General features: G+C 40.9%; 1 protein-coding gene across 10 annotated transcripts in view; it reads right to left on the reverse strand.

The window, feature by feature from the left end:
• Positions 1–1,596: 1,596 nt before the first annotated feature.
• ADD1 (adducin 1) overlaps positions 1,597–21,783 on the reverse strand; it is a 251,869-nt gene continuing 231,682 nt past the window's right edge. For 4 of the 10 annotated variants that reach the window (XM_033950494.1, XM_033950510.1, XM_033950502.1 and 1 more), the window contains 3 exons: positions 19,892–20,215; positions 17,118–17,213; positions 1,597–3,029 (listed from right to left, as the gene is read on the reverse strand). In XM_033950494.1, coding sequence (XP_033806385.1) covers positions 2,668–3,029; positions 17,118–17,213; positions 19,892–20,215 — 782 coding nt within the window. In that variant the 3' untranslated portion in view covers positions 1,597–2,667. Of the gene's footprint in view, positions 3,030–16,395; positions 16,430–17,117; positions 17,214–19,891; positions 20,216–21,783 lie in introns of all 10 variants that reach the window. The other 6 variants (XM_033950528.1, XM_033950556.1, XM_033950547.1 and 3 more) reach the window with 3 other exon arrangements.

Consider the following 21,783-nt stretch of genomic DNA (forward strand, 5'->3'; position numbering starts at 1 on the left):
GAATGACCGGGACTGCGAACCGCCAACTGCGAACAACCGGGGGAACACTGTATACAGAATTCTTCAGGACCCAAAGGGCTGAATGGCATCCAATATTCAAACTTCAAGAAACATAACGAGACAGTAAGCAGGCGCAAGAAGGACAGGGCGGGGGTCCAGAATCTACTGGAAAGATATTATCAAGGTAAGGACAATCTCTTTTTCCAGTATAATAGGACAAGCAGGATGTACAAAATGAGTCCCAGAAAACTAAGGTGGGCTGACTAAGCCAGCCCATTACACCGAGGACCTAAAGGCAGAGACCTCTCTTACCACAACGTCTACCCTGTAAAACCTTGCAAATGTGTGTAGAGTAGACCAAAGTCACAGCTCTACAAATCTCCGCTGAAGAGACTGCCTTAGCCTATGCCCACGATGAAGCTACATTTCTAGTTAAATGTTTTAACAGAAACAGGGAACTGTTTCCCACAGATAAAAATGTACGCTGACAAAATGGCCTTATGGATCCATCTGGAAATCGTGTCCTTGGAAACAGCACATCTCGCTTAGTCAAATAAAATAAGAAAAAGGTGAGAGAAGAACAGAAACACTCCTTCTGGCTCACGGGCAGAAGGGAAAAACTGCAGGTGGCAGTAGAGCTCCAAGTGAAGTAGGAAGATCACAGAAAACAAAATCTGAGTAGATTCCTTCTACATATGGCTTGCGGCCATGGGCCTGCTTGTCCAGAATGACATACCTATTGCCTTGGAAAGCCTAATATAGGCTTTAATTTATAGCTTTGCTTCATTCCTTCACTGGAGCAGTTCACCGTGTAACATATTTGTACTACAGAAACTGTAAGATATCCAATGAAAAACATGTAGACAAAGTTAAATGCTATATCCGGCAGGAATTCCATTTCCAGTTATATTCTCTTGAAAGTGTTCCAATCTTTTGTAAACACGTTTGTGTGATTTGAATACATTTTACTGCTCAAACCAAGCATCTCCATAAAGTTTATGAATCTTGGAAGTGTGTATGATTTGTTAAGGCAAGGTCATTTTGCATCAGCTACTGTTTCTTGAAATTTATTTAGAAAAAGCTGCTGGGCCATTAATAAAATATATTTTTGATGGTTTCCACAATGATACTTCATGAATTGAACTACAACTAGCAAATCAACAGAATGTAGTATTCCTTTTGCAAAGCATTCAAAATTGCTGTTTATGAAAATTAAGCAATGACTCCAAGTTCTTGATGACAATACTAGTACTACACAGACATCTCAGCAAGACATTCCATTAAAAAGGGGGAAGGGAGTCTGTCTCATTTACACTCTTTCAAGCCTCATAAATAGATCACCTTGTTGAAGTATACACTGATAACTAGTTTGGTATTCTAAATTTATTAAAGAATCTGGTGCAATTCTGCTATGAGTAACAGGAAGGGTGAAAAAGCATAGCCTATAAATGGCTAATGCATGTGGTTCTGTGCTAGGGAGAATGGGGACGATACAAAATTACTTGCAATGGACATGTAAAGAACCTTTAGCACCTGAATGTAAGGGAAGTGAGATCTTTCTATTTTGGGGTAGATGTTAGGTATACAGCCCATCAGTACCAAGATTCTTATTTATTCCAGTTTATGATTACAAAGCAAGTGGAAATTTTCTATTACCTCTTTAAGAAAAGAAATACCTCCAGGGTAAAACAGTGAATCACTCTACTGCGTCCAATGAACTGTTTTAAATGTAAAAAAATGATTAAGTCAGAAGTGTTAGGGTCTTTATTAAGTTCATAGTCTAGGATTTGGCCCTGTTGTATAGCTCTACAATACAATATAAAGAACTGTATGGTAAGATATTCTAAATCTAAAGTATTGCATGTAAGAAGCCATTTAAAAGAACTTTAACTTAATGGCCTTACATAACATGGTTGATTTTAAAACTTGCTATTTCTAAACATACTTATAAGAGGAAGACTGTTTTTCAGTGAAATCTTTTTATTTTTTAAATGGAATGATAAGGTATGAGTTAATCTGGCTAGAAATTGCTGAAATACAAGCTTCCTTAAATCATCTATTTCTCCTTGAACAAAGCAAAAATCACTATTTTGGAAGAATGTATTTGAGATTCAATAAAAAGTTGTTCACATAACATATGAATGGAGTGGCATGGTTTTGAAAGCTTAGATGTTATTACATCATTAATTTGTTGGTCCTTTTCAAGGAATCAACCTATAAAAACTCCAGTTTTCTCCAAGATAAATAAGACTACTAGAATGCCATTATTTGTGTTTGAAGAGTGGAACATCTGGAAACCGCAAATTTCAGAGCTGGTTAACATTGCAAACAAAGCTTAACTTGTTTACAGAATACGTTGTGCATTAAGGAAAAGCAGTACTGAACCTTACATTTTAAAAGGCTGTGTAGTATCTTTAGCATAGAATAAATGTAAAGTGATGTTAAGTTGGAGATCAAATCTGTTATTAGTAGCTCAGTTCATAGGATTAGCACCCTTAATGTTATTTTCTGGCTGCAATCTTGATCAATCAAGCTATAACTAGATGTTTAATTATTATTTTGCATTCCTTTACATAAGACAAAACACTCAATACAATCTGGTACATTCTAGTGGTTAATGAATTTTAGATTTAAAAATATGACAGTGTTCCTGCAGTGCATCTGGCCTTAGGAGTCGCTCTTCTTTTTGCTCTTCTTCAGGAAGGAAGGTGTACGAAACTTCTTTTTCTTTTTGGAAGGAGACTTGCCTGGAGATTCGTCACTGCCTGCGTCTGCTGCAGGCTCCTCTTCAGCTGCTGGGAGAGCTGCTTGATCAGCAGGCTGAGATGGAGGCTCTTGACTGTCAGTGGCAGGTGTCTCTACTTCATTCTTAGGCAGGTCTTCATTGCACCTAGTGCCTTCCTCATCTTCTCTTTCCAAAGCAGGGAAGCAAAGTGCTTCTGAAGGCTCATCAGGGGTAAGGTCTGGAAGGGTCTGCTTGAAAGTTGCAGCGTCACTGTCATCTTTGTAAGTCTGGTCCTGTTGCGATTCTATTAGATAGATTAACAGAAAGTGTTAAAAGTTTCAGCTCATTCATAAATACTTCAAGTTAGCCACTGCTACTGTTATCATGTGCTATTGAATCAAATAGTTTATTATTTCCAACAGCATTTAATTTAGTATTTCTATTCCACTTCTATTTCAGGCCAAGTGTGGTAGAAAACTAAACTAATATTCCACAGTTTCATAAATATATAATTGTTTTAAAGTTTTGCCAAAAAACATTAAAAATTATGCATGTATACATATGCATTTAAGCTGTAAGTAGATCCATTTTCAAATAAGTTTTTTTTTGTTTTATTTTACTAGTACAGGCTTCATACATAATGAACTATTTGCAAAGTTCAGCAATAGAAACAGGACAAGAAAAATTAATTTGAAACATGGCCTGAAATGTTTAATGTCTTTCCTTTTCAATTTGCACTGCAAAACTGCAGATGTATTTGAATTTTAATGCTGACTTGCTCCTGGAAATTAAACTCAGCAGTATTTACACAATTCTGTCAATGACTGATTAGCAGTAAAACATTCATGAAAAACAAGTGTGATGGCATTAATATGAAATTACCACCATTTGCTGACAGGGGTTGTTTACACAACACTCTGCAGTGTCTCCTGTTAACACTGCATCTTAAGTGTTAATTTTTAGATGAATTTGATATTTTAAAGTAAACAAGTAGTTTATTTTAGGACACTGACTAGGTTCCAAGGAATACTTAAAGTCAGGTAATATTAAACCCCGTGTTCCAAACAATCTTCATTTTTATCAACTGCAAAATTATTAGAATAGGCGGCATCTGAATAAAGCCTTAAAATGTGTTATGCTGCAGACAGAGGTCAAAAAGCTGTTATTTGTTAGGTGGTACAGTACAAGTCTGATTAACCCATTAGTATATCCAGGTTATGTTCTTATCAATAGGAGGAAATATTGTTTTCAGTCAGAGAATAATTAAGCTTTGAAATGTGTTGCCAGAGGACATGGTAAAAACGGTTAATGTAGCTAGTTTTAAAAAAAGGTTTGGACAAATTCCTAGAGGAAAAGTCCATAGTCTGCAGTTGAGACAGACAATGGACTTAGTCACTGCTTGCCCTGGATCAGTAGAATGGAATGCTGCTACTAATCGTTTTTTTGCCAGTTACTTGTGACTTGGAGTAGCATCCGTGAAGACGGGACACTGGGCTGGATGGACCATTGGTCTGACCTAGTAAGGCTTTCTTATGTTCTTAAAAAAACTCCCCTATTCACACTAAGACAAATCCCACTGCATATTTTAGATTTAATTTCTTTGAAATGAAAAGTGAGAATGGTTAATCAGGCTTGAATATCTTTATTCATATACTGTACCTTGAATTAAATTTGAGCTGTTAGAGAAGTTGCAGACTTCCTGTAATATTACTCATGGAATAAAGAACAGATCAAGACTTGGCTGTGACACTGAACAGAATGAGGATATTTTATATAAAGCCCAAAGACAAATGTCATATGCACATATCTATCCAAATGAACTACGGTGCCCTAGAAAAAAAGTCTTCACACCCTTGTATATTTTTCATCTTCCACTCTCTAAAAATACAATCCAAATGCACTAAAGGAGGAGTGTATTTCACTGACCAACCCAACACATTTTACACGTACAGAAATATTCAAAGAGTAATTAAGAATAAGAAATCCAAGAGCCTTGAGCACATGAGTCTTCACAGTGAGTCAATACTCCTTCTACAGCAATAAAGTGAAGTTACTTACCTGTAGATGTGAGAATATTCAGCCTGCTGTCCTCAGAACAACTGGGGGACATTTGACAGAACCCAGCACAGAGCTTGCTAGAATGAAAATATGCAAACACTTCTAGCAGCTCTGTACCATGCATGCGTGAGTGCGTTCCTGTCCAATGTGCGAGCACAGATCTCTTGGTCTTATAGCTGAAAGAATACAACTCCAAGGGGAAGTAGGAGAGAATGGTGTGAATAACATGAGGAAGGACCAGCAATGTTTGAAGAATGGTCTGAAATTTGGCAGCTAAGATTTGATGCTAAGAAATGAAAGGCCATATATTTGGGCTGCAAAAACCAGAGGAGCAGTTTAAGGGGTGAAGAACTTTTCTGTACAAAAGAGGAGCAGGACTTGGGTGTGGTAGTATGTGATGATCTTAAGATGGCCAAACAGGTTGAAAAGGAGATGCCGAAAGCTACAAGGATGCTACGGTGCATAGGGAGAGATATGGCCAGTAAGAAAAAGGAAGTATTGATGCAAGTGTATAAGAATCTGGTGAGAACTCATTTAGAATATTGCGTGTAATTCTGGAGGTGTGGTTCACTGGCAGAGCTGTTGCCTCTGCATACAGAGGATTAGAGATCAAATCCCAGTGCTGCTCCTTGTGACCCTCAGCAAGTCATTTCATTCTCCAGTACTCAGTTTCGAATGTCAGCTATGAAATGCCAAAGCCACAAAAAGGCGGTATAAAAGTCCTCACTCCCATACCTTCCAAATGATATAAAACAGGATAGAATTGGTTCAGAGGAAGGCTACTAAAATGGTTAGTGGTCTTTATTCATAAGGCATATGAGGACAAAGATCTCAATATGTATACTTTGGAGGAAAGACAGAAGGGAGATATGATAGACACATTTAAATACCTACATGACAAACGCACATGAGGTGAGTCTCTTTCATTTGAAAGAAAGCGCTGGAATGAGAAAACATAGGATGAAGTTAAGAGGTGAGAGGCTCAGGAGTGATCAAACGAAATATCGTATTTTTCGCTGTATAAGATGCACTTTTTCTTTCCACCCCCAAAAAGGGGGTGTCTTATGGAGCAAATACCCCCCGCAGGCAGCCCCCCTGGAACCTTTTTTTTTAAGTCCGTTGGAGCTTTCCCTGCTCCTGCCCGTCTCCCTCGCTGGATGGCTCTTCATCTGTTTGGACAGAGCGGTGCAGAACTGACTGCAACTAATAGGGGAGTGGCACGGATCAGGCAGGAACACGAACGGCACACACCTGCCTTCTGCGACGCTCTGCCTGACAAGAAGAGGAGCCGTCCAGCGAGGGAGACAGGCAGGAGCTCCAACGGACTTCAAAAAACAGGGGGGGGGAGGGAGGTGCCAGCCTGTGCAGCCTACGGGGGGAGGGGGGGCTGTGCTGCCTACAAGGGGGGGGGGCTACAATGCCTAACAGTTTTTCGCTCTATAAGACCCTGACCCGGCCTATCACTAGACCAGAAGAGAGGGTACAGGGCAGGGTGGTGGGAATTTTTTTTCGTGGGTTTTCCTCCTCTACAGGTGGGTGCGTCTTATAGAGCGAAAAATACGGTACTCCCTCTAGTTATTCCCTATCCCTCTATCCTTCCTTTTTATTAACACATTGTAACTAAAACTTCCCTATCCCCTAGTACCTTTCGTCTCTAATAAGTCTTAATTTGTCATAGTTTTAGTTTTACCCTCCTCTTATTTTATTTCAACTAAATCTTACATTTTATTAGATTTTTCTAATTTTTAATATTGTAAACTGTCCAGATACATGTGATGGTCAGTATATCAAGCCATAAACTTGAAACTTTTTATAGAAAGGGTGGCAGATGTATGGAATAGTTTCCTGGTAGAGATCAAGACTGTGACTGAACTCAAGAAAGCATGGGACAAGCATGTGGGATCTCTTAGGGAGGAGATAGTGGATACTGCGAATGGGCAGAATGGATGGGCCATTTTGCCTTTTTCTGCCATCATGTTTCTATGTTTCCTCAAATTAATAATGGTGCTTAAATATATAAATAATAATTTTAAAAAATAATATTATAACGTGTTGAGTGTGCTCAGTACCCCCCTTACACAACGATCACTTGAAAAATAAAACTAGTGGACCAGAGAACCATCATAGCTGCACTCAATTCTCCTAGAACCTAAACCCTGGAATTCAATTTGACCAATGAACAAAGCTAAACAGCAGTCTATACCATATAATCTGTATAAATGTATGAAAAAAGTCACTTATCTCAGTGTCCAAAGTTGAATGATATCAGGCTGCTGCTGATTGCTACACATTTGCAGTCTCACACTAGCTGTAACAAAAGGTTGCATTCCAGGGTTTAGGTTCTAGGAGATGGTTCTCTGGTCCACTGGTCTTGCTTTTCAAGTGACTGATGTGTGAGGGGGTACTGAGCACATGCATGTATACATACACACACACGCTATAATAATTTATTTATATATTTATTTAGGTATAAGCACCATTATTGATTTGTTGTATAGACTAAGGGTGTCCTATTATAAATTAAGTTCCCAAGAAGTTAGAAGTAGTCCATGTTTCCTCACCACTTGATAGGTAGAATCTACTCTTAAATGGGTCAAAATGCTACAAAATGCTAGGACTCATGCCTCGGCTCCTCCAGGTAGAAAGGCCAGGACTTTGGATTCATTTGGGAGAGAGAGAACTTTCAGGTCTCAATACTTATTTCCACATTGAGTCCTACCAACTCTACATGAGCATTTACTTCAAGTCTTTGGTACGCAGTACGTTGTCCTCAGGTCAGTATACTGCTGTTACAGTGTCTAGAGGAAGGGGGTATTGGTCTCCGAAAGTTAGCAAAAAAATGTATTAAAAATTAGTCCAATATAAGGCTGGAACATATGCTTCAGGAAGGGGGAGTCCTCTTTCCTTTTGATGTGCTTCGGGGTCAAGTGGGAGATCGATGGGGTAATTGCTTTGCTTATTGCCAATTGAAATATTATTGGGTGTCTTTAGATAAAGCCCTTTTGGGTACTCATATGGGGGACACTTTAAGGCAACTCTTTGCTGCAGAGGGGGAGGCTATTTGTTCTGTATCGGGCCTTTATAAACTTTTGGGGAACTTGATGCTTCGGAAAGACCTTACGATATATAGTCAACGTTGGGGGACTAATCTCAATCTTGATCTGTCGTAGTGGGATGTCCAAGTAAATATTTGAAGTATCCAATGTACTTGGTTATAGGAATGTAACCAATGTACTTGACCCAATGTACTTGGTTACAGGAATGTTATTATTGGGTGCTGTTGAAGGGTTACTACACTCAATGTCAATTATATTATAGTGGTGGCATTAATTCTGATCTTTGTGTAAAATGTGGGAGAGCTCAAAATATGTTAGAACATGCTTTTTGGCAGTGTCCGCTTATAAGTATATATTGGAAAAGTATTGTGGGCTTTATGTAGAGAATTCTTCATTCCTCTGTAGCGGATACGGTGTCCCAGCTGGTCTTGAATGTTCTGAGAGCTTTTGGATCTCTGTCTGCTGCTCAAACTTTGTTGTGTAGGAAAATGTGTTTGATCTTGCAATCCTGGACATCCAATGCTGCACCCACCTATTGGCACAGGCGCATCTATTATACCAATTAGCCAGCTGGGAGGCTAGAGATGTACGTGGGTGATGGAAGGGGGAAGAAACTATTTGAAATTTGGGGCCCCTATTTGGCACACAGTTACATCATAGGGGCAGAAGTGATATTCTTAATGAGCTCTAGTTTACTGGTTTGGAGCATTTTGGGCAAGTTCCTGGTAAGGTGGGAGGGATGGGATGCTCATGGGGGGTGGGTTGACTTTGTGTGGGATGGAGGGGGGTTCTTCTTTTGATGCAAGGGATTGTTTTGCATACTGTAAACCTTGATGACATTGTTGTGTTGTATTGTTTTGTGTGTATATGGTCATCAATAAAAACTGTTTGAACATAAAATTACTCAATAAAAAGATTACCTTATTTCCATTTTTTATGTATAAACAATTATCAAAATAGCTGCAATATTACTTTATTTTAAAACAATAAAAAACATCTTTTTTTCTACCTTTTGTCATCTCTGGTGAAGTTTTGCAAGGCTGCCATATGAAGTCTTGGCAGCCATCTTGAAAATCTTCAGAGTGGCCTCTATAGTAGCGGCAGGCGCAGGAAAGACTTGGGTTCTTTCCTGCCCCCAAAGAGGCTGCTAGACCATCAGGGACGTTAAATATCCCCACTGCCACGGTATTACCATAGTAGTGGTTCCTGTTCCCATGGCATTACTATGGAATGGTCTACTACTGCTGTGGTTAATACCAGACAAGGTGGTCCAGATCCTCCCCGTTACTGTGCAGCATTGGTTAAACAATTACCATGTCACTCTCTATTGCACACAAGTTGAGGCGAGAAAATACTTGAACACATCCTCTGTGCTCCGCGGAAAAACACAGAATGAGGGACCTGTGTGGAACTGCTAAAAATTTTTATGCTAGCAAGCTTTGTGCTGAGCTCCGTTGGATGATGTCACCCAGCTGTGAGAATAGAAAGCCTGCTTGTTCTCGGAGAATTCACAAATCATTTAGGATAAGCTTACACCAGCTTTGCACAGCAGAATGCATATTCGCTGTGGATATCCTGAAAACTCAAGTGGCTGAGTGAGCCTCCAGGTGAGGTACTGCATTATGGCACTATTTCTTAATTATTTTCTGGAAGCACACTCAGTTAGATTTTAAGGATGTCTACACAGTGAATATGCATCACATAAATTGACATATAGTAAAGGTCTCCTGTATGTAAATCTCTCATGCTTAGCAATACTATTCCTAAAAAACCCACTAGCTATTTGTGTCTCAGATGGTAGAAAAGAATGACATTGGAAACAGCTAATTTGGATTTGCCAAGGTAAAGGATGCAAAGAGTTATATCAAGACTTTTTGGCTTCTTAAGAACAATCACAGAAATATAAAAGCTTAACACATTAAAAGCAGAGGGTATATTGGATGATCAGCAAAATTCCTACTTTAATGCATTCTGATTTGTACTTATTTTAGACGAATGTGGAAAGTGTACAAGGGTATAAAACTGAAGACAATCAATATCTGAAATAGCCTCCAAAATAAGTTACAAAAGCTCATGAGGCAAAATCTTCATAAGTTAGAATTAAATAATTAAGTACCTTTGAATCCTACCTAAAGGGCAAGACTTCATGATTTTAAATTACTAACTTCAGTAGAAAGGAAATGTTGAAATTCTATTCTACATTTTGTAAACTAAGCCTGGATAAATATTCTGGTGGGAAGCTAAAAAGACTCTCTTCTGTACTTGTACAGGGCAAAGTGATCAACTACAAAAGTAACTGCGCAATGAGAGAGCAGTACTGTATCCAATTTAACGTGCCTTCCCCCTCCACCCAACTTATTTATACTGAAATAGGGAGTCAAAAATTAGATTTAATCTCTTGAAACTGCAAGGCAGAATTTACAATACACTTTTGGTTCAATAATATTTGGAATGTAGACAACTTTAAACCTCTCAGCAAGAGGACTAAAAGGGTATTAGTTTCTACAGGAATAACTGCTGTTCAAGATCAGCATCAATTACACTACTTAATGCTTCTCTCAAAATATCAGTTCCAGAACTGAAGAACAATTCCAGGAAGGCAACTGAGACTCTGTTCTACCACCAACTGAAAAATAAGGGAAGATTAGGTACTTACCACAATAATCTTTTTTCTGGAAAAAGGACATACAATAGGTAATATTCCCATACTCGTGAGTTGATTGCAGAAGGATGAAATTTACATTTTTCAGCTTCGCCTCTTTCTCCATTGTTGTAGAGCTGCATTCAGTTTGTACCAAAGAAATCAAACAGCACTAAAATAGAGAAATAAGGAGGGGGAAATGGGAGGTCTCCCTGCTAAAACATTTATGTTCTGCTCTGTAAGAAATAATGAACAAGGTTAAACGACACCATAAACAAAGTAGGTGGAACGAACAGACACCACCCATCAAAATGCAACCAGCATTAAACTTATGGAGCTTGTAGGATCTCACTTGCTGCTTTTTTAAAATCATCTGACAGGAGAAAATCTCCAGCTCTGGACACATGTTTTTCCAAAAAGTAAGCAGACTGACAGGGCGGGGTGTCAGGACTCATAAGTCATTTTTCCATAAAGAAGATTGAAATACCTACCTAATCTTCCCTTCTGGTGCACAAGACATACGAGTCCTGATGACAATAGTCAACGTACCAAACCCATCTCCTAAGTCTAGGGTGGGACAGATGAACCTGCCCTTAACACCGAACACTCCAAAGCGGTATCCTCTCTTGCTGCCACAACCACCCTATAAAACCTCAAAAATGTATGGAGAGTGGACCATGTAGCTGCTCTGCAAATCTCTCAGGAGAGATTACCCTGGGCACCACTTCTTTAGTAGAGTGTGCTCTCAAGGCAAATGGTGGCTGTTTTCCACAGCCAATGTACACCAATGAGACAATCATATAAATCCATCTGGATATGGTTGCCTTGGATGCTGGCTTGCCTAGCCTCGCAGCATTGGTTAAACAAAAAGATAATCTGAAAGACAAAACTCAGTTACTTTCAGGTATCTAAGAAGATGTTGTACATACGGCAGGTTCAACACTTTGACCCTCCTTTTGGAACCTGGTGTTTGGAAGGCGGATAATGACATCTTGATTGACATGGAAATCTGACATCACCTTTGGCAAAAACATAGGGACAGTATGGATAGAAACTCCTCCTTCAGTAAACCTGAGGAATGGTTGCCTGCATGAAAGTGCCTGTATCTGTGAGATTCTCCTTGCTGAGGCTATGGCACTAGAAAAACTGTCTTCACCCTTAAGATTCAGTAAGGACGCCTCCTGCAAAGGCTCAAAGGATGCTTTGCCGAGGCCACTCAGGACAATGTTAAGGTTCCATGTGGGAAACGGCTGTTTTATCAGAGATCTCAACCTTAGTGCCCCCTTAAAATCTGACTATATCCAGGTGCGAGGCCCAGGACTCTTTTCCACTCGGGCTCTGAAACACAAGAGACTCACAACTTGTACTTTAAGGAAATCTACTGCCAGCTCCTTTTCTAGACCAGCCTGCAGAAAAGCCAGAACCACTGCCACAAGAGCTCTCCAATGATCTACCTATTCATTCGTGCACTACTGTTGAAACAACCTCCAGACCTTGACATAAGCCACAACTGTTGCTAGTCTCTCTGCTCTAAGAAAAGTAGCAATAAAACACCTCTGAATAGTCTTTCTGCACTAGAGCTGTGCGCTCAAGAGACATGCCATAAGACCAAAGCATTCCAGATTCTTTAAGGGAACTGGACCCTGAAACAAAAGATCCGTGTGCACTGTATGTAGCCTGAGACCTTTGTCTCTTTGCAGGCGCACCAAGCCCCTGTACCATGGTTGATGCGGCCAATCTGAAGCCACTAGGATTACCCAGTAGGATCACCCACCTGGAATGGTTCGCTATCCTATGGATGATACGGCCTATCACTGGCCATGGGGGAAACATGTACAGCAGAACCTTGTGTTGGGCAAGGCTGGAACAGTGGGTTTAAGCCGTAACTTCCTGATTTGGCTCTTCTGCTGAAAAATCAAGTCAATTTCTTGTCTGCCAACACTTCCAGTGTCACACTATGCAGTCGAATGTCCTCTGGGACAATGACCACTTCCCCAGGTCTAAGATCTTCCTGCTGAGATAATTGGCTTGCACATTGTCCACCCCTGCTACATGTGCCACTATTTTCGCTTGTAGATGGATCTCTGCCCAACTGAATAGCAGCTTTGCCTCCAGGCTCAGGGGAGCACTTCTGGTGCCTCCCTGTCAATTGACATGTTGTCATTTTGGTGTTGCCTGAGAACACCCTAACCACTGCTTTCCAGATGCTTCTCCAAGGTTTGCAAGACAAGCCGAGCCGAATGGCCCTTAGCTCCAGATGGTTTATGGACCACTTCTGTGAAAGAGTCCATCGGCCTTGGACTACATGTCTGCAACAATGATCTCTTCAGTCGTAGAGACTGGTGTCAGTTGTCAAAATCACACAAGAGAAGATACAGAACAGCACACCTCTTGCCAGAGACTCTGGTCCCATCTACCACTGTAATCTCCACCGAGCTTCTACCATCCATTCCAGTGGCTTCCAGAGCAGATCTATTTGTGGAGACCAGTGATATAACAGCATGTTGGAGAGGACTCATGAGCCCTCGCCCAAGGGACCACTTCTATGGTTGTTGTCATGGAGCCTAGTATCTGGAACTATGCCATATGCACTGGCATCAAGAAGTCCGAGATCTGTTTCATAAGCTTTTGTTTGCGTGGCTTGGGAAGAAAGACCTGGTCCTCCATTGTGTTGAAGCATATTCCCAAGTATTCCAATTGTTGAACTGGCTCCAAGTGACATGCAGAATTTGATGATCAACCCAGATTACTTGAGTCACTGCATTCTCTCCATTCATTTTGGATGGTGCCCTGATCAGCCAATCGTCCAAGTAGGGATGCACTTGAATTCCCTTCTTTCGGAGATGGGCCAGCACCACCACCATTACCTTGGTAAAGGTGTGCGGAGAACTGGAAATGTCTCCCCAGGATATGGATCTCAAGAATCTCCTGCGAGTTGGATAAATCGGAATATGGAAGTAGGCTTCTGTGAAATCCAAGCAGGCCAAAAACTCTCCTGGTGCAACCACCGCTATGACTGACCGAATGGTCTCCATGTGGAAGTGTAGCACCTTGAAGGCCGCATTGGCTGACTTCAGAACCAGGATCAGTCTCCATTTTTCTGAGTATTTTTAGGGCAATATGAAGTATATAGAGTATGTGCCTAAGCCCAATTCTGCAGGCCCAAATGACTAGCAGACTGTCCATCATAGCTCGGACTCTGATCACATTTTCTGGCCGCTCAGCCAACAAATCCACGAAACGATCCACCAAGGGTAGCTGAATTTGAGTTGGTATCTGTCTTGGATTATGTCCAGAATCCAGCAGTCCGCCCATACCGCTCACAATGCTGTTAGCCTTCCTCCTAGCTATGGGAGTCTGGCTACATTCCTGGCATCACTGGGACTTTTTGGAGGCTGAGGTGGGACATGGTCTGGAGGACTGGGAATGTCTGGGATTACCATACCTTTGTCTGGAACCCTGCACTGCTCTCTGAGTGGGGAATCATGTGCTAACAGCATGGGAAGCTACTCAGGAGTCCTGGCAAAAGAGCCTTTAGCCATGAAATTTTTTCTCAGTAGATCCTCGAGAATTCTGAGGCCGAATATCCAGAAGTGTCTTAGGATGACGATCAAGTACACTGGCCATAAAATTATCCAGACCCTTTCCAAAAAGCATCTGCCCTTTAAAGGAGAGTCTGTTTAAGGTGGCTTTAGAAGCTGAATCTCCTACCCATTGTTGGGACTCAAAAGCATTCTGCAGGCAGGAATAAGAAAAGCTGAGACCTTGTTCAAGACTGATAATGTTACATACGGCATCTGTCACATAGTCAATCCCTGCAATCATTAGCTGCAGGTACATCTTGTCGTCTGTGATTGTGGTACGACAGACTCTAGTATGACAGGGCCACAAGAGAGACCACAGAGGCTGCCTTAAATCCCAAGGCAAAGGCTTCAAACTGATGTTTGAGGACCACATGCACTTTGTGGTCCTGCATATCCTTCAAGACTACATCCCCTTACTAGAGAGCAAAGTCCGCTTAGTAACCTGAGCTACCAGCGAGACCATTTTAGGCTAGACAAAACTTCTGAAATTCAAGAGCCACAGGATACAGCATTGTCATTATCTTAGCTCCCCTTAAGGAATCCATCGGGACCTGCCAATGCTCCATAACTAGAGAAGTAAGATCCTGATGCAACAGAAAAAATGATGTCTGTGCCTGGAAAGCACTTAATAGAGCACTGTACCGCCAGAGTCTCCAGGTTTAACTCCTGCAGCAACTCTAGGATAAGCTCCAGCAACACTGTCATTTAAATATGTGGCTTACACTCTGGTCTTCCTCTTGCTCAAGAGGGACTACAGTCTCCTAGCCTGCCGTCTCTGTTTGCAATCCAGATTCCCCAGTCATTTCAGATTGTTCCTCTCGTTCCTGCTCAGGAATTTCTGCTGAAGAAAATACACTGGGAGAGGATACGTCCCCTTGTGCAGATAGCATTGTTCCCTTGACCAATGTGGAAGTCCCTCAAGTTTAAATAAGCTTTCCACAATAAACTAACAAAATCCCTGTCTAGGTGCCCTTCTGGGCTTCATTTTGCCATTTCCTGGATCCTCAGCAGCCATGCACCTGTGCTTCACCTGTGCTCCATCTCAAGGTTTCAGAGGTGATCTTTTCCCTAGACAAGGGGTCCTCCATGATCACCAGCCTTGAGGGTGCCAGATAGGGCTAAGTCTGAGGTTCCCATCCCTCCCTCACGTGCCCTACAGCACGCGGCTGCTGTTAAGTCGGTCATTCATTGCAAATCTGGCATGACATAGGGGTATCTTCACTGGAGGAGTCAATCCCGAGTGATTTTAAACCAAACTGAGTGATTTTTAAGGCAGATAGAGGCTTTTATTCAAAATTGGAAAAATTCAAGATGGCTATTGCAGCAGCAGTCACACTAAAGATGACCTAGGAAAACCAACCTAAGGGTCAAAAAATTCTGGGAAGGGGATTTTGGAGGTGGGGGACCCTAGAAGTCGCAAGATTATGGCAGTATAGAAAAATAAAGTTATTATTATTATTATTAAAAACAGCCCCAGAAATCATCAGAACCTGAAAATTCAGGACCCCTCTCCCCTGCTTTTCCAATAGTCTTCAATAGGCAGTACTCATTATCCATCTCTGCTGGGTTAGCCTCCTGCAGCTGTTGCAGAAGCTGGAAATGCAGAAGACACTGCCTCTCTTGCTCAGCAAACCAGTCCACGTGTTGGGATCTTCAGGATTCCAATCATACCAAAGCCCAACCAAAACCTCAACCCTCCCACTGATCCACACACAAGCAGGGGAAATAACGTATGCAGCCACCACCTGTTAAGCCCTGTTGGACTGAAAATGGGGCCAAATGGCCTGTGCTCAAGCACCTGGTAAATCAGGATGCGAGCTAGCTTCAAGGGGAACAGACCCTGAGCTCCACAAGTTCCAATGCAGGCCGGCAAGACAGGAACCCAGAGAGGGCAGCCTTGCCAGCTGCAAATGTCTGACCCAGTCTATGTCTTCTCCCAGGTAGAGCTGCCCCGGGGGTCACAGGAGACCTGTCCAGCATCAAAAAACCTTGAACTCAGAAAATAACCCTAAAAATGATTAAAGGATATAAGAGCAGATCAGAATCACATCTCAACTTGCTTGTAGAAGGAAAAAACTGAAGGGAGCTCTACATCACTGGAATGGGCAGCGGAACTGAAGAATGTAAATGTCATCCTTCTGCAATCAACTCGCAAGTATGGCAATATCACCTATTGTCAGGACTTGTATGTCCTTGCACCAGAAAGGCAATTATTTTGAAAACGAGAACCAAAGGGAATAAAACAGAAAGATGCAAGAGAATGAAGCAAAGCACACAGAAGATACTGAAAAAAAAAAGCAGAAACGGGTCAGAGAATGGGATGATACTTACTATGGTAACAGGTACTCTTTAGCATATCCATCTCCTGTTTGTAATGCAGCCACAAGAAGAAAAAAGCACAAGTAGAAAAATCTATGCATTCAAAACAGCCATTGAATTAAACAAACAGAATGGGTGACACCATTCTTGAGAGGAAATGAGATGGAGTGAATGAAAGACTTTGTAACTGACAAGTGATCTGTCACCATAAACAGGATTAGGAGTACACAAAAAGAAAATCAGATTACACTGACTGCACACAAGACTGTTGAACAGAACAGTTCAGTATTATAGGGGTATTAACTAGTATAACTTTACAAGTCAGCACTACAGATCTTCATTTATCGCTAAGAATAAGAAAGCCAAAAGTGGAGGGAAAAAATCTCCAAACATGTTAATCCAATGACAACACTGAAGAAGTGTGCATTGGTGTGTAGCTCCAAATTCCCCACAATGTGCACAGGTCAATGTGGGACGACATCTGCATCAATGGTCACTCTTTAGAAGAGCAGCTTGATTAGACACCCAGAGGTCCACACAAGTCAAAGTTGCTAAAAACCAGCAAAATTTAGATAGTGGGATCATACAAGCCTTGCAGATAATGCACACTTCTTTATTGGTCTTAACAGTCTAAGAGTGATACTTTTTCTAAAGTTTACCAACCCCCGCCCCTACTGTCATATGTTCTCCTTCTGAATTAGAGAAGGGCTTCTGCTTTTTATAAGACTTCATACCTTCTTCTTGTTTAATCGGAGTGCTGGGTGGAGTGCGAGTTAAATTGTGGTTTGGAAGGTCCTCTTCTTTATCTTTTCTAGATTCTTCTGGATGGTCTACAGATGCAGACAAGAAAGAGAATGGTTCAGAGGCCTTCTGTGCCATAAACAGATAAGTGATTCAATTATTCTCTCTTTGTCTGGTTCCATTCAAAGCAAGGAAATATATAATTTTAATATATCTGTAATATAATCAAGTTTATCCAGGCAGCAACCTGAACCTGATTTCAGTGGCCTCCTGACTTAACATTAATGTGTGTGCAAGAGCTGACAGTGGTCACTGGTACATGTGAGGAAAGCAAGCTCTTAGCACATCTACAGAGATCAGCTAATTGCTCTAGCACAAGATTCCTCCTAGAGGCAGCCATTGCGTACCAAAATGCTCTTTTGCATTTGCCTTAATGGTGCAAGCACAGCTTCTACCTAATAGAAAACATAGTAACATAGTAAATGACAGCAGATAAAAATCCAAATGGTCCATCCAGTCAATCCATGGCCCAACCGTATACGCTCTATAAATTAATGATTTAAATTGTCTTTTTTCTTATATATTTCTGGGCCAGAAACCCAGGGCTCTGCCTGATACTGTGCATGGGTTCCATCTACTGGAGTCTCCATCAAAGCTCATTCTGGCCCTTCTAAACCATCCCAATTGTCAAAGCCCTTCCCAGATCATCTTCATGAATAGCCATATACGGGACACAGACCGTGTAAGTCTGTCCAGTACTGCCCTTCTCCTCTGTATATAACCGTATCATACTCTCACTTGGGCCATTACTGTTACCCTGAGGAAACTCTTATGTTTTATTTTACATAAGCTTTAACCATCTTCCATACTACATTTTCAATTGACTGTGCATTTCAAATTAGCTTAAAAATGATTTCAATCTCAGTAATTTTTTTAAAATAGTGTGAAATTGAAAAATGATTGCTTTCTTTGAACAGCTATCTTGCCCTCTTCTGGTCTCTTGAATGGAGACAGATTTGTGATTTAAGTATCATAGATGGCATATACAAACAAATATGCTGGGTTCCTGAGCTTAAGGCATTCCTAGATCTAATAACCCCAGAGGGGATTCAGGGTTGGTCAGGGGGTCTGGGGCCTCCTGGTTCACTAGTGAATTTTTGCTTTTGTTTTTAAAAATGTCTTCCTTATTGCCAGTGTGCGAGCAGGTCCCTGCCCATATAGTGGCATGAAGGGAGGCATTTTACTTATGATACAACTAATGAATGCATATTGCTGCAATAATCTGTTCTTTTTTCTAGCAGCCTTCACTTTGGTGGAATTTGATTACCATTAGTCTATACATCAAGAAGAAATGTTTTTTTTAAAGAATGTGTTAGAATGCTATGTACTGAAGCTTAGCACAGCATTTCTGCATGGGACAGGCATGTGGGATCTCATAGGGAGAGGAGGAGGAGGAGGAAATAGTATGGATGGGCAGACTGGATGGGCCATATGGCCTTTATCTGCTGTTATTTTCTCTGTTTCTATGATAAGCTTTCTGTGGCTCACAAGCAATATGTTACACAGAAGAGAGTGGAACTATACAGTAAACTGAAGTTGAAGGGTTGGGATTTTTCCCATATTTTCAAATATGCATTTAAATTTGCAGAGCAGACTTGGTTGCCGTACTAATTTTGCTTATACCACATTTCATTATGAAAATTTTTTTTTACGGGGCCAGGCTGGTTTGTCAAAACAATCAAAACAGAAGAGGAACTGTGCAAAGGTATACTTTTTGGGCAGATCTCATAGCTTTCAATACAATATTGTGGGACCATTCTTCTAGATCCATGGCTTATCAGGCAAGAAAGTGATTTACCAAGCACTAGCTGTCTAACTTTTTTCTGTGATGTAGGATCAAGCTTAGCACTTTCAACTGCATTTGAACTAAGTCACTTGCTTGTCATTTAAGTTTAAGCCAGTACCATGTGAATCTCTCAAGCCAAGAGGAACCAACAGATTCTATTCTGTGCTGAGCAGGAAGTATGTGAGACTCAAGGATAAGACTATTAATAAATTTAAGGCAGGGGTTCTCAACCCAGTCTCTCAGGACACACAAACCAAAATCAGGTTTTCAGGATACCCACAATGAATATGCATGTATAATGGAAGTAATGCATGCAAATTTCTCTTGTACATATTCATTGTAGGTATTCTGAAACCCAGACTGGCTGGGTGTGTCCCAAGGACTAGGCTGAGGAACCCCTGATCCGGGGAGGGAACTATTATATTCTCTGGCAAAAACAGTTCCATAAAGTGAGAGAAACAACTTTTACTTGCTTTGAATGGTTTCCAGTGCTTGATTACAATTTAATGTGTTATACAAATTATTCAGAGCATAGCAAAGAGAGAGCATTAGGTTATAACTATGTTAATATACAGAAATTCCAGATAAATTTTGTAGCATGTCTTTGTTCATGATCTGTTGTATTTAAGGCAATTTTGATGAGAAAATGCATTAACAGTCTATAATCAAAGAAAGCAAAAAAAAAAAAAAGCAGTTTCCCTTCATCCACTTTAATTTGCATGAGTCCCTTTCTTTTTCTCACACAACCACAAGCAACTTCCCCAATCAAAGAAAATCATTTATGTCTCCTCCCCAGTAGATAAGCTGAAACAGATCCAAAAGTGTGCAGAGAAGGTCGAGACATGGGGGTCTCCAGAAGTGCAATTTAAGGAAGAAGTGTAATTGTTGATTGACAGCCCATGTTCAATAATTCATTAGTACCTGAAGTTTCTGTAAACAGGTCAGGGTTGGAGTTAAGTGCATGGATGACAGCTATATGAAATTCCTTGTGGGGGGACATCAGTCCTTCTCGCTGAATAACTGAACCAGGAACTAACTCAGCCACGATTTCAGTGTTCCTCAAGGAGTCAGACTGCTGAATCTTCACGTCTGCTTCTTTTTGTTGACATGAGAATGAATTTGATTTATCCTTCAAGTCCTGCCTGTTTTCATCACTACTTGAGGTGTGTTGCAGCTCAAAGCTATGACCCTTAATTAAAATGTCAGTCTCACCAGCCAGGATCTCTCCATATTTTTGAAACTTACCTAGGAAAGGTGTAGCAATGTCATAGGAAAACAGGAAATGCATGCAGTTATACCATAATAAAGTTACACTTTTATTTTTTTTGTATAAATAGCATAATTCGGCAGAATTTTAGGATTAAGACTGTCAAAGAGAGAAAGCCAAATGTGCAACTTAGAAGATCCATTTCTAGAAGAGATCAAAATTTCCGAGAGTACTTATATATTTATACAGAATGAGTAAAGCATAGAAAAACATTTCATCTAAATAAAATGGTATAGTCTCCCTTATATGATAAGCCCTGCTCAGTACATCTCAGTATGTATTTATGTTTATATAAGATTTTATATATTGCTCCTGCATTTTACTGACCTAAGCGGTTTACAAAGTATCAAACTAAAATGAAATTAGGTACTTGAGAAAAAATGTGCTGCCATTTTCAAGATGGTGGCCTGGAGAAGTAGGAGCAAGTGAGCATTGTTCCTGCTTCCAACTAACATTACTGGATATATGGGGATGTGTATCCACCAGACAACCAGGGTGACTGGAGGGGGTTGGGGGGCTGCTAGACCACCAAGAAATGTAATGTGAGGATGCAAGGGAGGGACCAGGAAGAGCCACTGGACCACCAAGGCACATTTTTTTAATGTGGGTAAAGGGGGGGGAGGCTGATACTCAGGTCAGGTTGTCAGCCATTTGTTGTTTGTTTGTTTTTTTGGGGGGTAAAGGGTTGGAAGGTTAGTAAACAGGCCCTGTGTTTGTACATGAGGCAATTGATCATAAGGCCCATTAGTGGGACTTGAACACTGGCTCGCCTTGTTCTCAGCCTACTGCCTTGACAATCAGACTACATTTATCCTTTCAGCCAACAATACTCTTTGTTTCAGCTATGAGTACTGCAAACCTATTTATCTTGCCTTATCGTAGATAAACATTACAACTTTGCATCCTATTTCTCATGCAACTTTGTACTACCCAGATATTTAATTAATTTGAATGAGCTTCATTCAAAGCCTCCTATCAAAGTGTTGTACAAGATCAGAAAGTCATAGTCCTTAGCAGTACACAATATGAGATTAAGAGGGGGTTGAAAAGCAGTTACTTACCTGTAACAGGTGTTATCTAAAGATACCAGGCAGATATCACATGTGGGTGATGTCATCCATGGAGCCTGGTATAGACAGTGCAAAAGTGTACTGTCACTTTAAAAATCTCAAGGCTGCCTGTACCAGACATATGCAAGTGCCTTCCTGCCTGATGTCAGCTCGCGGGATTATCAGTTCAGTAATAAAGCTAAGAAGCCAACTAGGAGAGGTGGGAGGGCTGTGAGAATATCTGCCTCAGATAACAATTGTTACAGGTTACTGAGCTTTATCCCAGGACAACCAGGCAGCATATTATCACATGTGGGACTCTCTAGCTGCCAGGATCATGAATCTGAGAAGACGTGTTTGATTCTATCATGAGCCTGAAAAAAACAAAAGGTAGTTGGCAAATAAATGGAGAATAAATTTTAATAGAACTACTTGGTCGAAATGACTCCCCAAACAATACTGGGATGGCCCAGTTTCTCTAATCTTTCGCTGTACGG

The sequence above is a fragment of the Geotrypetes seraphini genome, chromosome 1 (genome assembly GCF_902459505.1).
Source record: "Geotrypetes seraphini chromosome 1, aGeoSer1.1, whole genome shotgun sequence".
Classification (NCBI taxonomy): Eukaryota; Metazoa; Chordata; class Amphibia; order Gymnophiona; family Dermophiidae; genus Geotrypetes; species Geotrypetes seraphini.